Raw genomic sequence first — 15,104 nt, forward strand, 5'->3', positions numbered from 1 at the left:
GCCATACATTTTTTGAAATGTATAATGAGTAAAGACAAACAGAGGAACATAAACACTGAGTTCTTAAAAAGTTTGTTCTTACTTCTCTTTCTTTTGGTCAATCCAAAATTTACAGCTTTTCATCACAAAGTCACAGCCTTTATCTCGGCCCCAGTCTAATTTCTCTGCCATGCTGTAATTGGCTTTATACCAGCTGTAAAAATATTTTAAAATGGAAACACAAATGAGAAACTGATCTTCTCACTACTCAGCAGAAGACAGTTAAAAAAAACATGATAACCTACATTGTTAACATGTTCAGTGAATGAACAAGATGATTAATATCCTCACAAAATATGTATGTCCTTGAAATATCTATCTATACCAGTGTTTCCCAACCAGGTTTCCACGGAACCCTGGGGTTCTGCAGACCATCGTCAGGGGTTCTGCAAGAAATCGTGGAATAAATAAATAATTTTTTTCTTACAATGTAAGCTGACAATATATATATATATATATAAAAACCAGATCTTTACAAATAAATTTTCTTGACAATAATTTAGCAGTAATTGAATTGCGCTCCCCGCAGTCAACTTTTTCTGGCCAAGCAAATGTTTTCATAGGTAGGGGTTCCTCGGGATATGAAAAATTATTTTAGGGGTTCCTCCATGGGAAAAAGGTTGGGAATCACTTATCTATACTTATCTATTGTTTTGACTTTACATTAACAAATAAGGCAACTTTTTGCTTTAATTCACTGTCTGTAGTTATCATTCAGCAAGGGTAAAACATGCCAAAGAAATATGAGTAATTGCCCAAAGGGCTTACATATATAAAGGGAAAATTCTGCTCTCATATCCACAGGTTAGACCTTGACTGATTCTTCCGTCCTACCATGCACAGAAATTCTATACCTATAAGAAGAGCTGAATGACAGTGAAGATGTGCTATGTGTTTCTTCAAGGAGATTTTTACCCTAAAGGAATAATTTGATTATACAAACCAGATACACATGAAAGCATAGTTTTTATGGCCAAAGTAATGATATATGGCATTCAAGAGAAAAATGAAGATAACAAATAGTGCTGTACAAAATATCTTTAGTTCTGAACTTCTTACATAAAATAAGTTGCATCCATGCTACATCTCTATGTGCATGAATTCCACAGTACTTTCATTGTTTATGGCTTGAAAACACACAGGTCCAAAACTGAAGACTGATAACATTTGGTGTTTTCAGTAACGCTTACCCTGTATCTTCCATTAATGCTAAGGTAATCCGGGAGAAGACCCTGTTCTGTGTGTGGGATCCAGTCATTGCCTCATTCTGAAAATTACCAGTAACTGTTAGCAAGTTTCTGAAAAGTGATTTACAGAGTTGTCAGGCAAAAACATGTTCTGGGAAGTATTTTAAAGTTATTTTCCCACATAGATAAAGTTTCATTGCAAGTTAAGAAAAAAATTTAATATTTTTTGAAAATACCTTGGTGTGTCCTAACGACTTCCCTAGAAAACCTTGAAATTTAAATTTGTTCCCTTATTGCTTATCTCCACCAGCTAACATTGCTTTGATATTGTGGCTTAACCAAAGACTATGAAGTGTCTAACATCTGTACTATAAAAAGGAACAATGTTGCATAGATAGTCTGATAGGCTAAATCAGTGTTTCTCAATCTTTTTTTGCTCATGGCCCCCTTCTGAACCTCATTCATCATACGCCTGGCAGTTAAATTTGGGTGGCCCCCTAATGTTCTGGTTTTTTCCATGTGGCCCCCTAGAAGTAAGGCATGGCCCTGAGGAGCCATATGGCCCATGTTGAGATTCACTGGGCTAAATGACCATAGTCTTAGTGATGGAAGAGTCAATTGCCTTGTTCAGAGAAATTTCTGTGCAGTGGAGATGGCAAAAGCCAGAATGAAGGGAATCATGGAAATACAGATGAGTGCTAAAATAGGTTATGTAGGGAAGAGGTAGATCCAGGTCCCCTATTACTGAAGGTTTTTTGTAACAGGTCAGACCAATTGTTCCCAAACTTTTCAGGGTCAAGCCCAGGCTACGGCTCTTGTGCAGGGGAGGACACGTGGACAGGATAAGGTGGCAAAGAATGGGGTCTCAGCTGCAGGGTCAGGGCAGAGCTGTGGCAGGGGTGGAACCAGAACCATGGCTGGGATATAATGGGGGCCAGTAGCCAGGCCCTCAAAGCTGGATGCTGCAACTGGGTGGCAGTCAGGGGCTGATCACAGGGCCACAGCTGAAGCAGAGTTGGGGTTAGAGTGGGGTTGCGTAGCGCTCCCTCCATGCCTCCCGTGGGGGCTGGCCTGGGCCTTGCTGTGCCCCCCAAAACACTCTTGTACACCCCTTGAGGGACACACCCCATAGTTTGGGGACCACTGGGTTAGACAAACATTTTTCAGGGATGTCTAGATATATTTTATCCTGCCTTAATGCAGAGGGAGGGGCTAGATGGCCTCTCTTTTCACAGCCTTACATTTCTATCATTTTATGAAGTCGAGGCAGTGACTAAACTGCATTATCTAGAATTAGAGACAAAAAGATGAAGAAAGAAAGGATAACAAAAAGATAAATTGGCTCAAAGGAAGTTCTCCCTCCCCACATACACTCACTTAGTAAGCAAAAACTAACTTAAAAATGACCTTAGAAATGTAGTTTTCCTATGAAGAGGCTAATTTGTTGTACAAACTAAAGTAGGATCACTGCATATTACACATAGTGCTGTATTACACTAATACATTCTAAAGGGCAAGATGTGGAAAACAGGTAAAGAACTACAGAAACGTGAACCTCCAATTATCATTTGATGCAGTCTTTCTAGGAACTGGTGAACCTTGCACTCTGAGAATTAAGAGTTTGGCCAATGGTACAGAGGTTGTTTGGGAACAAATATAAATAACTCTAAGCTGTGCTGTAATATATTTCAGTTAAGCTAACACCAGTGGCTTTCCAATAGACCTACAGATACATTTGAAAAATTGAAAATCTGTCCCTTTCAGTGATAACATAAGTATATTTAGAGTTATTTACCAGCACTAACCTCCAACAACCGCTTTTCCCAGTGATTGAGCTCAGTACCCATGCCGCCTTGGTTTTCAAGCTCCATTCCCTCTAGGATTGGACAGTCAAAATGCTTCCGAGCTTCCTCCTGTAAACAGCACTGTTATTACATTGTTTACAACCCCCCTCTCAAAATACTAAGAAACAAACTCAGATATGAACTTAAGTTTTTTTTTAAATAGAACTATTTTAATGTCTTCCTTTTACCACAGTCTGCAATTTTCCTTTGAATGCAGAAGAACTTGTTCTTGCTGAACCTCTACCAAGCTAGTGAATCTCCCATTACTGAATCTAGCAATCTGGTTGTTAGCAAGTAATAAGTAACATACCATACTATTTACTTATTACAAGTTCATGTCACCTCCATCTGAAAACAATGTTTCACAAAAAAAGAAGCTGTATTCAAATAACCACCTTTCACAGTTAGGTATGTTTCAGAATTTCTAAACAAAACATCATTTTTCTAATATGAAAAAGTTTTGTCAAAATAAAAATTTTCCATTGGAATTTTCCATCAGAAAAATCAAAAAATACTTCCATTAGCTAACAGGGATCACAATGTTGCTTAAAATTTGTGGCCTACCTCCCAGCTCACACCTCACAATGTAACGAGTAACCAGGATAGGCAGAAGCCCCTTACTATAGTTAGTATTGGTTAGACCTCCCAGGTCCTTCACCCTTGGGTCATGACCAGTCCCAGATGAGAGGATTTGCCAGACCAAGAGAGGCAATTTCTGGTTCCCCTGCTACCACAGCTCACCCCAGCCCTGAACCAGCTGACCTCCTGGCCAACTTCCCCTTGCCACCACCTTCCCTGCTATGCTGGGTTCCTGGCCCCACCAGGCAGCCTCGCTGTAGTGCACTAGGCTCCTGGTCCCACTGGTCAGCCCTGCTGCAGTGTGTCGGGCTCCTGGCCCCACCAGGTTGCCTGGCTGCCCAGCTGCTGGTGAGTCCAGCTGCCAGCCCTCCACCAGGACTCTCTGGTCCTGGAACATCCGGATGTTGTCAGACCAGGGAGTACCAGATTATAGAGGTTCAATCTATAGTACATCTTTAAATACCAGCTTTAGGATTTGGGCTACAAGCAGTCATTTCAAATTTCCTGAAAGTAAAGGTTAGACCAGAAATTCTGCAAAAAGGCTACAATACCAAAATTAATGTTGTGAAAGTACTGTTGTTGTTCTGTCTCATTTTTTAAACTGGTTTCTGGCCTCAATTTCCTTAAAAGTAAGTTAAAATTTGAGAAGAAAGACTGGATCAGAGAGAGTGGTGTAGAAGGAGCATAGAAGAGAGGGTCTCAAAAGTCCCTGAATAATTTCTAAAACAAGAGGAAAGATGTGATGAAATTTTTCAACTGAGACACTTTATTATAGCTTATTATTTGTCCTCTTAAACCTCAAGGCCAATTAACTGTTTATCTTATTTAAATATCCCTCAATTAACTACAAGTATAATTTTCTTTAAAGTCTGTCCCAAAGCAGATTATATTGTCAAATATTATTTTATATAATTCCTTTTAGTATCCAGTAAATTAACATTTTTGTTATCAATTAGATGGTAATGACTGAAGTTCAAGTATATGATCGTCATCAGAGCAGATACACTGTGAAAGAAGTTTAATTTAATCAGTACTTACAACGACTCGAGGGGTTATTAGAAGAAATACATCATGGCGCAGCATCTTATTACCGCGTATATCCCATAACCTTACTGCTTTACTGATGACCTTATTGCTCCACTGATACAAACCTAGACTGTAAGGAGAGTTTTAATTAGAGTAGTTTTATCAGTATCTAAGCAATAAACCTACGCTATGCTCTCAAACTGAAAATTATCTTCCATAAATGAACAGTACTCAGTATCCTCTGAATATGTATTTTAAATCCTTGTAGAAAATGAAGTAGTCTCACTGGACATTTGTCCTCCTTTCTAATATTATTCCTGGTTGTAAGCCTAACAACTCTGACTTTCAAGAAGCTAACAACCAGAATATATTTCTTACAAAAATGAATGGCCACTGTCAAATTAAAAAACAACAAGATTCAGAGATTTAAAAATATACCTGTCATTAAAAGGTGGGAACCCATCTGCATATCTTGCTGTCAAAGGATTTCCATCATCATCATGATAAAATGCAAATAGCCCAGCAGAGAAACCCTTCAAGATAAATAAAGAAAAATTTAGACAATACCAATAATCCATCTATAATAGTAAAAACCACTAAAAGATCAATATACAACCCCAAATATATATGCTGAGAATGTTAAACTTACATGCAATTAGCACAGATGTTGATAGATGCAAACTAAACCTTTTATATAAAGTAGCTGAGAGGATGTAAAGAAATAACAATATGTTAAAATATCAACTCTTACCAGTGCATGAATAATTTCATGTTTTACTGCAGAAAGCAGTCCAATAAATTCCTGAGCTTGAGTAGAAATCATATTTGGACACAAATTAGCATATCCTGCTACTGGCCTGCAAGACAAACATTGCTTTGTTTTATAAATTGGACTTTGATTAAATGCTGGGTGATTAAAAAACAAAACAAAACCTCATTAAATATGAAGGTAAGATGTTAAACCTAAAATGCACTAATCTGACTTAATGCAGATATCCCCCAAAGTGGGTGAAAAGTTACAGTCATGCCATGTAATATTTTCCCTGACTATACAGATCTGTGGTGTCCAACCAGTTCTGAAGTTCTACAGTGGCTACCGCAATAGCAAACTAGCCACACTCAACCGGCCAAGTAGCCATATGTGGCTAGCGTGTTGGACACCAAGGATATAGATTATCAGTAATACCATATATCTAAATAGATGTTAAACATAGCATACAAAAGTTACTGGAGTCCAGTAAGTTAACTCAGTGATTTTCAAGCTTATTTCATTTTCAAATCCCTACAATATTTCAAATCGAGGTGTGGACCCCTTTGGAAATCTTGACCACCCAAAATCAATTCCCCTCTCCCACACAATTTTAAAAAAAAAATCTTAAAAAAGGAATTGGTTTACTGAATTTGCTTTACTGAAGAGCTATATCACACAAGATCGGTATTTGTTCTTAAAAAACTGACTTGCTGCAGCAGAAACAAGTCTTCTTTCTTCTACCACAAGGAATTCTAGGTAATCTGTTAGCAAGCCCATGGAGTCGTGCAGATATGTGAGTTACACAAGGATTATTGCTAGGTTAGTTTGTATCCACTGCTGTAATCTATTTTAAAATAAAGATATTTTCATTCTGCTTAAGCTTGTAAAACTCCAGGCAGCAGCAGAGAGGTAGGAGCAAGCTGTCTTCATGAAAATTTAAAACAAAGTCCATCACTGAGATCAACTTCCACAAGGCTTCAAGCAGGTGATAATGGATGCAAATGCAATATCACAGTGTACGTACTTTGCAGATCAGGCCCAATCCTACTCTCATTTGTAGCAAGACGAAGGCTTAAAGCATAAACCCATAGAGCAAAGTACAGTAATAGTTGTCAGTAGACTCTACTGAACCACTACACATATACAATTTGTAACAATGGAATGATTCAATCCGTGGGAAATTTTCACTGCCCCCTAGATCATTCAAAGACTATCCCCAAGACGCTACTTTATATATAGGTACAAATAAATTATACGTCACTCCTGACATGTCAGGTTACCAGCCTCTGATGCTATTTAGGTATCACCCATCACCCTGTACCTTGTGGTTTGATTAGATCATCTCAATCTATCATGCAGTCATTTTAGACCCTTTCCTGAACCTGGGTCTGTATCTGTGGGGAGTGTCTTTTTTAATGAGCTGGTAGTACCATGTGCTTTAAACTTATGACCAGTACCAATTACTGTTTTGCAGTCAGTACCTAGCACTAATTACTGGTCTACATCTGGTCCATTACCAATTAGTGTTTTGCACTCTCAGCCCTGTTATGTGTCAAGTTCTGTGAGCAGGGGCCTCTTGCCGCACAGCTTAGCTTTGCTTTATATTAGCCATGTTTTGTCTGTTGTTAGCTAGGCTTCAGGTCTAAAACCAAGCCTGTGATACATGGGCTTATGTTTTAGGCCTTCATCTTTCTACACCATTTAAATTAGCAAAAGTTTTTCCATTTACCTCAATAGATGCTTTCTCCATTATGCATATTAAGGAAGGAGATTTAGCTTGGATTCCGAATTTCCCAGCTTCTCTAGAGTTCAGTGTTTGTTGTTGTTGTGGATTTTTGTGGGTTAAGAAGAACATTTAGGCTAATTTAATAAATACTGAAAATGTTTCTGTTGTCATAATTTATACTTGAAAAAATATTTAAGGAAAATATTTTGTTTTGCAAAATCTCAAAGTGGACTTCATGACTACTGACCAACAAAGAGAAAGAAATGAGAATGAATGTTTTCTTAAAGTGTAACCTATCAGCACTACCTGTTCCACTGCAGTAGAGTCATTTGAAGGCCAGAAAGAACCATCTAGTCTGACCTCCAAGCTACCAACATCATCCAACATCCACATGCGAAACTCAACAGCTGAAATTAGACCTACATATTACAGGTCACAGGAGACTGAATTGTTATATGCTATAAGTAGAGAATAAGAGGAAATGACGTGAACCAATGCCTGGAAAAATATATATGCACTTGGATCATACTGCAAATGATGTGCAACACTGCAGCAGAGGAAGTTACAAGCCTCCAAAGTCACTGGCAATCTGACCTGGGGGGAAATTCCTTTTTAAACCTACATATGGCAGTCAATTAGAGCATGAGCATGTGAGCAAAAGGGAGCCAGCTGAACTTAGAAAGAGAATGTTCAGAGCTACATCAGGCACCACCCCACCACAGCCAGTGTCCCATCTCCCATTGTGACCATCTCTGATGCTTCAGTGGAAGGAAACCAAAAACCCAGAATACTTAGTCTTCAGTGTAAGTCCCTTCCTGACCACTGCAGGTGACCTGAAGCCCTGAAGCATGAGATTTTAGGAACATAAGAAATAAACAAACTACAGGCAGTCCCCGGGTTACGTACAAGATAGGGACTGTAGGTTTGTTCTTAAGTTGAATCTGTATGTAAGTCGGAACTGGCGTCCAGATTCAGCGGCTGCTGAAACTGACCGCCAGTTCTGACTTACATACAGAATCAACTTAAGAACCCCAGGCGTCCCCAAGTCAGCTGCTGCTGAAACTGATCAGCAGCTGATTCCAGGAAGCCCGGGGCAGAGCAACTCTGCCTCGGGCTTCCTGGAGTCAGCGCTGGTCAGTTTCAGCAGAAGCTGACTTGGGGATGCCTGGGGCAGAGCAGCTGGGGTGCTGCTGGATTGCTCCAGTAGCGCCGCTCCTCAGTGCTACTGGACCAACCCAGCAGCACCCCATCTGCTCTGCCCCAGGCGTCCTGATTCAGCCGCTGCTGAAACTGACCAGCAGCGGCTGAATCAGGACCTGGGGCAGAGCATCTGGGGTGCTGCCGGGTTGGTCCAGTAGTGCCCAGAGCGGCGCTGCAGGACCAATCGGCAGCACCCCAGCTGCTCTGCCCCAGGGTCCAAAACAAAAGCCTGGTCTGCTGGGGGGGGGGCACACTAGCTGCGCCCCCCCCCCCCAGCAGACCAGGGACACGGGGAGCAGAGCCGCAGCGGCAGCGGGGTGCCGCGCCTCTGAGGCTTTGCTCTGGGAAAGCCTCAGAGGCGCGGGACTGAAGCCGCAGCCGCGGCAGGTTCCCGCGCTTCTGAGGCTTTGCTCTGGCAAAGCCTCAGAAGCGCGGGAACCAGCCCGGTGCCCCTCGTCTGCTGGAGACGGTCTCCAGCAGACCAGGGGCACCGGAGCAGCTTACGAACGGGGCTCTCTCGCCCCGGAGCTCGCAGGTAGCAATCCGCCACCTCGACCTCCGGGGCGAGAAAGCCCCGTTCGTAAGTGCGGATCCGACATAAGTCGGATCCGTATAAGTCGGGGACTGCCTGTATCCATTACATTAAGAAATACAGACCTACCTAGTGAGTTCAGCAGTGAGTCCAAAGACACCCCCCCAAAAATATTACTGGAATAAAATTAATCTAGAATAAATTTTTACCTGTCCATTTCTGCTTCCAATTGGCAGTAGGCTGCATATGCAATAATATTTTCCTGGCCACATCTTTCAGTAGTAAGAGCACTAACGTAAAGTACAAAATCAGCATCTCGAACTCCTTCGTGGTCTGTTAAGCCAGCAGGTCCACAATGCCATTCATTTTCACTACATGCCCTACATTGCTATGACAATGCAATTAAAACAGGAAAGATACGAAATAATTAGATAAATAACTTGAGTTAGAAATGTAACTGGATTCAAGACTTAGCATTTCTTTGAAGCCAAGTAAAGATTAGAAACCCTACTGTGGATCGGGTGAATACACTAAAGTCAACGTTTTTAAAAGTTATTGGTGACTTTGGTTCCTGAGTTTGAGTGTCCAACAGGAAATGTACTTTATAAAAAGGCCTTATTTTCAGAGGATAAGTAGTCAGCATTTTCAGAGTCAGATCTTTTATTGGTGTCTCCAAGTTGCACACCCAAAAACTGATGCACCTACCTCACTAGCGGTTCAGACTGTATTTGACATTAGTCAAATTCATTATGATTCATTATAATGAAATTTAATTATTTTAAAATAAACGGAGTCAAAGTGTTACACGGTTTATTTGAAAAATGGTATTAAGAGTGTAAAGCAACAATGATCAGAACAAATCAGAGAAGTACTAATAATGTATTTTAGTATGAATCAAAATGCCTACGAAAATATACGGTGTCAATATGTTTTCAGTGGAATATCTGGGTGGTAGAGGACTTCAAAACTGGATCCTATGATTGTAAATTCATTCTAGAAAGTTGGATACACTGAATAAATATTATGAAATGGCTTTAGCACTCTGGCAATAGCTGGGGCTTAATATTCAACAATGTCTTTTCTGAACCTATTTTCATTAGTAGTTGTATAAATTCTATCATATAATATAGATACACACTCCATGCCAATGCATTGTAATGCAATTGCAGCTATTTTTGTAAGGCTGAATTCACTGGACTTTTGGCCCTATCATATAATCAGAGAAATTCTGCTATTGTCTCTGATTCTATTGTGTCTTAATGCTCAAGCCTGATCACCTCCGACAAGTACAAGCTACATATAAAAAGCTCACACATATTAATATTAACTTCACTGGTAATCTTCACAAACCATAAAACTTTGAATGCTAAGTAGAAGTCACTTGGTTTGAACTACCTGTAAGTGTTCCTCAGGAACTATAACTGGGCCACATCTTGTGTGTTCTGCACAGGTTCCTCGGCAATATCTATGAGGGTCGCCTTTCTTCTTTAAATACTGGTTTGTTGCACATTGCCTTTAATTAAAGTCAAGAATTATTTTAAAACTGAAAAGGCAAGCTATAAAATAATTCATAGCAGCTAAAGATATGGAAATAAATAGATGCTACATACGAACGGCCATACTGAGTTAGATCAAAGGTCCATCTAGCACAGTATCCTAACTTCTGACAGTGGCCAATGCTAGGTGCCTCCAGAGGGAATTAACAGAACAGGTAATCAAGTGATCCTACCCATCACCCATTCTCAGCTTCTGGCAAACAGAGGTTAGGGACACTATTCCTACCCATCCTGGCTAATAGCCATTGGTGGACCTATCTTCCATGAATTTTTATAGCTCTATCTTGAACCCAGTTAAAGTCCCAGCCTTCACAACATCCTCTGGCAAAGAGTTCCACAGGTTGATGGTACACTGCATAAAGAAATACTTCCCTTTGTTTTAAACCTGCTATCTATTAAAATTACAATACTATTACTAAAGCCTTCCACGGTTATACTGTATGAAAAATATTACTTGCAAGAAGTTATTACTTTTCCACTATAGTATAAAACATTGTTCCACATTAATATTAAAGTCCACTCAAAACTATTTTAAATATTTATATATCGAACAAATTTTCACTCACCTGCTTAATGAAATAGTACCTGTTGGTTTGCGAACTTGAAAAGTCTTCTCCAAATAAGAAATAGCTTGTGGAAAAAGTTTGTTCTAAATTTAATGAAAACAAAAATACAAACAGTGGTTTCCTTGTTGCAATACAATTACAGATGCATGCTAGGAGCACTAACTCTCAAATTATAGGGCATTTGTTAAACATGAATGTACAGCAGTGGAATGTATAGCCTGACATGAAGACTTGCTGACTTAAATGCAGCTAAGCATAATAGGGCATGGCAGTCTCTGCAATAACATTGACAGTAACATACAGTCAAGTATCAGAGGGGTAGCCGTGTTAGTCTGAATCTGCAAAAGCGACGAGGAGTCCTGTGGCACCTTATAGACTAACTGAAGTGTAGGAGCATAAGCTTTCGTGGGCAAAGACCCACTTCATGCATGCATCTGACGAAGTGGGTCTTTTCCCACGAAAGCTTATGCTCCTACACTTCAGTTAGTCTATAAGGTGCCACAGGACTCCTCGTCGCAGTAACATATAGGTTATGCTGAAAGATCCCAAAGTGTTTTACAAACTATACACAAAATGCTATTGGCCACCAGACATTTTTTGAACAAAAAATAACAGATAACTCATGTACAGTACATTGTGGAATAGCTTCTGGGATAGCAAAATGCCATATATACAAACAAAGAGAAAGGGAAAACAAGTGTAACATACTTTTATAAGGTGTCGTTTCTCAGGAAGCAAACTAGAAAAAAAATGAAATATTTTAATATAATATATTTTTACATTTCAAAACTGTAGAAAAACATCAGATCTACTTACTCCTCAACACTTCTGTCATATATAGTCTTAATTCTCAGTTTTTGATCAACATTTCTCTTGAGAACATGATTTTCTTTAAGATAAACTTTGTAGACAACCTGATAAAAACCAGAGCAGAGAAGGTAATTTGACAGGTTATTTTTACATTTCTAAATGACAGGTATTTACAAATTCTGAATGCTCCCATATTGGAAAGACTTTTGATTTAAAATAAAATAATCATTCTCACCTTTCTATTCGGAGGTCACTTAGTACTCTAGACAGCATCCCAAAAGTCAATGTATTTACTTCCACATACATCTCTCCCGTTATCTCCTCTTACTTGTATTTATTATAAATTGACTAAAATAGCCTGAATTTTTTTAAAGAGTTTCATAAGCGGCTAAACATGTAATTTTGACTACAGCAGAAGCCCTGTCCATTTACTCTCTTGAATTTCTGGTTATTTCCAGAAAGCTAATTCAAACATCTTCAGCAAGGATCCAACAGATTACAACCAATGCATGTAACCCTGAAAAGTCATAATAAATAAGCAGTTTTCTTTGCAACACATTATTTTAGAATGGTCTTGTTATTTTACATCTGTTTGCTTTAGTTTGGGGTAACTTTACAGAGCTTCGCTGAGCCATTTTTCAAAACTCTGGCATTAGTGAGATACTGACACCTCTCACTGGAGTGCTATTACCCTCCAACATCCTTCCACTACCTGACTCCTAACATAGATACCTATGAAACCTACTAGGGATGGGAAAGGTTAACTGGTAAGCATCACCCTTAACGTGGGGTGCCCTGTGTGTAATGGGTTGGGAGGGGCATGGGATGCCCTGTTTACAGCATCAGGATGGAGCAGGGAGTAGGTATGGGGTGCCCTTTCTGTAAAGAGGTGGTGGAGGGATGAAGAGAGGTGAAGGGGGGGAACACAGTGTTCTCTTTGTAACACTGTGAGAAGGGAGGAGACTGTGTTTAACCAAATTACACCAGATTTTACATCCCTACAACCCACCCACACACTTCAGTAGCCTGGTCCTCACTTCTCCCATCCTTTGACATATCCTCCTTACCCCATGCCACCCGTGCCCCTCTTCGCCCCATCTGACACCAGGCTGCTCTGATATCCCCATATCCCATCCCTTACACCACCTTCCTCTCTGTCTGTATGCAGCGAGCACCCCAAACCCCGACCCAACCCTTACAAAGAGGGCACCCCAAGCTCCTCCCCCCCACACACAGGGCACCCCAAACCCCTCCCCCCACGCACAGGGCACCCCATACACCTCCCCCCCACGCACAGGGCACCCCAAGCCCCTCCCCCCCACGCACAGGGCACCCCAAGCTCCTCCCCCCACGCACAGGGCACCCCAAGCCCCTCCCCCCCACGCACAGGGCACCCCAAGCCCCTCCCCCCCACGCACAGGGCACCCCCCACCCCCGCTGGCCTGCCACGTCACGCAGCCCCTGCAAACCCCGCCTAGGCCCGGGCGCCCCGCCCTCACCTCTCCGTCGCCGGGAACCCGGTGGTGACAACTGGCGGCGGCGGGGGTCGGGCTGCAGCCCAGCAGAAGCAGCGCAGTAGCGAGGGCGGAGAGCGGCGGCGGCCGGCCCCTGCCCCGGCCCCAGCCCCGGCTGCGGGGCTCGGCCGCCATCTTCCGCCGCGTCTCCATGGAGCGAGTGAGTGGCAGCGCGTTTCGTCCCAAGCAGCCAACCGCGAGCAGGAGAAGGCGGGGCGCTGCCGAGAGAAGCGGCTGATTGGCTGTTATGGGCGATACCCAGGGGGCGGGGTAGACGCGGGAGCTGCTTTGGGCTGGGCTGAGTAGAGCTGCGAGGGGCTGGACTAGGCAGGGCAGGGCTGGGCTGGGCTGGATTTGACTTTCCAGGCTGTGAGGGGCTGGGCGAGGCTAGGCTGGGACAGGCCAGGGGAGCCTGGGCTGGCTAGTCCAGCTCTAGACTGGGTAGGGCTGGACTAAGGTGGGCTGGCTAGTCCAGGCTGAGGCGGACTAGATTAGGCTGGGCTGCATTCAGCTATGCAGGGCAGGTCCCTGGCTGGGTGCTCCAGGTTGAGATGAGCTGGGCAGGAGTAGACTTGGGTGGGCAGGACAGTCCGGGCTGAGAGGGGCTGACCTCTTTGGAGTGATGCTGAGGGATGAGGAAAGCAGGAAGGCCTGCAGGGGATTGGCTTGACTAATAAGGTGGTTGGCAAGTCCCTTACTGAGCGAGCTGGGAATCTCCACCAGTAACTCTGTGGCCTGCCAGGTGGTGGAAATCAGGCTTTTATGCATTGTCTGATACATTGCCCTGCCCTGCGCAAGCCTGACCAGCCCTTATTTTGACACTTGCTTTGCACGCATGGCATGGTCATCAGGTAACTCCTGAATTATGAGCTTCAGAAGCACAGACTTTCAGCTAGTGAACTAAGGACTTTACTAATGCAGCAGGCAGAAGAAAGGCAAACACACAGGGGCTGCATCTAGACTGGCATGATTTTGTGCAAATACTTTTAACGGAAAAGTTTTTCTGTTAAAAGTATTTGCGCAAGAGAGCATCTACACTGGCATATGCTTTTGCGCCAAAGCACCCGTGCCAGTGTAGACACTCTCTTGCTCAAAAAAGCTCCGATGGCCATTTTAGCCATCGGGCTTTCTTGCGCAAGAAATTAACATTGCTGTCTACACTGGCCTCTTGTGCAAGAATACTTGCGCAAGAGGGCTTACTCTGATGCTCCCGCCCAGAGATATTTGCACAAGAAGCACTGATTTTGTACATTATACCGTGTAGACAGGCGGCAAGATTTTGTGCAAAATCTTGCCAATGTAGACACAATTTATTTTAATTATGATTTAAATCAGCGAGCAGAACACCCTGATTTAAATAATTGATTTTAATCATATTTTGGTTATTTCCCTAAAGAAAAGTTGATTCTCTTTGGAAAGCATTAAAAGATATTGATTTGCAACCAAATATAGCCTTTATACTGAATCTGGTGCTTCTTTTTGCTATCCAGAAGGATATGTTACATCTATACACATTTATTTAAGCCATTACATTGCTTAACTTATGTTTATTCTAGTTCTAGTGTAGACTCTGCTGCAGCCCTAGGCATAACTAACAGTGTGAACCAAAGGCTTTGAACCAGAATTGGCCTGGTCTAGGCAAAATAATAACATACTGGTACCGAGTAATAACATACTAATAGCCAAGTAAGCACATTCCTGACCTGAGAGGATGGTACAGGAACACCTAGAGGTATTATGTAACTGCATAAGCACATTTCTAGGAGAAGGTACA

At 42.0% G+C, this 15,104-nt stretch overlaps 1 protein-coding gene across 2 annotated transcripts in view; it reads right to left on the reverse strand.

The window, feature by feature from the left end:
• LMLN (leishmanolysin like peptidase) overlaps positions 1-13,489 on the reverse strand; it is a 30,686-nt gene extending 17,197 nt beyond the window's left edge. For both annotated transcript variants that reach the window (XM_089779682.1, XM_075933185.2), the window contains exons 1-12: positions 13,316-13,489; positions 11,823-11,920; positions 11,715-11,745; positions 11,007-11,089; positions 10,280-10,397; positions 9,094-9,272; positions 5,427-5,532; positions 5,114-5,208; positions 4,688-4,805; positions 3,032-3,139; positions 1,230-1,306; positions 83-193 (exon numbers count right to left, since the gene is read on the reverse strand). In XM_089779682.1, the coding sequence (XP_089635808.1) occupies positions 83-193; positions 1,230-1,306; positions 3,032-3,139; positions 4,688-4,805; positions 5,114-5,208; positions 5,427-5,532; positions 9,094-9,272; positions 10,280-10,397; positions 11,007-11,089; positions 11,715-11,745; positions 11,823-11,920; positions 13,316-13,483 (1,292 nt within the window). In that variant the 5' untranslated portion in view covers positions 13,484-13,489. The remainder of the gene's footprint in view (positions 1-82; positions 194-1,229; positions 1,307-3,031; positions 3,140-4,687; positions 4,806-5,113; positions 5,209-5,426; positions 5,533-9,093; positions 9,273-10,279; positions 10,398-11,006; positions 11,090-11,714; positions 11,746-11,822; positions 11,921-13,315) is intronic.
• Between the last annotated feature and the right edge of the window lie 1,615 nt (positions 13,490-15,104).

The sequence above is a fragment of the Pelodiscus sinensis genome, chromosome 7 (assembly GCF_052426305.1).
Source record: "Pelodiscus sinensis isolate ZL-2025 chromosome 7, ASM5242630v1, whole genome shotgun sequence".
In the NCBI taxonomy this organism is placed as follows: domain Eukaryota; kingdom Metazoa; phylum Chordata; order Testudines; family Trionychidae; genus Pelodiscus; species Pelodiscus sinensis.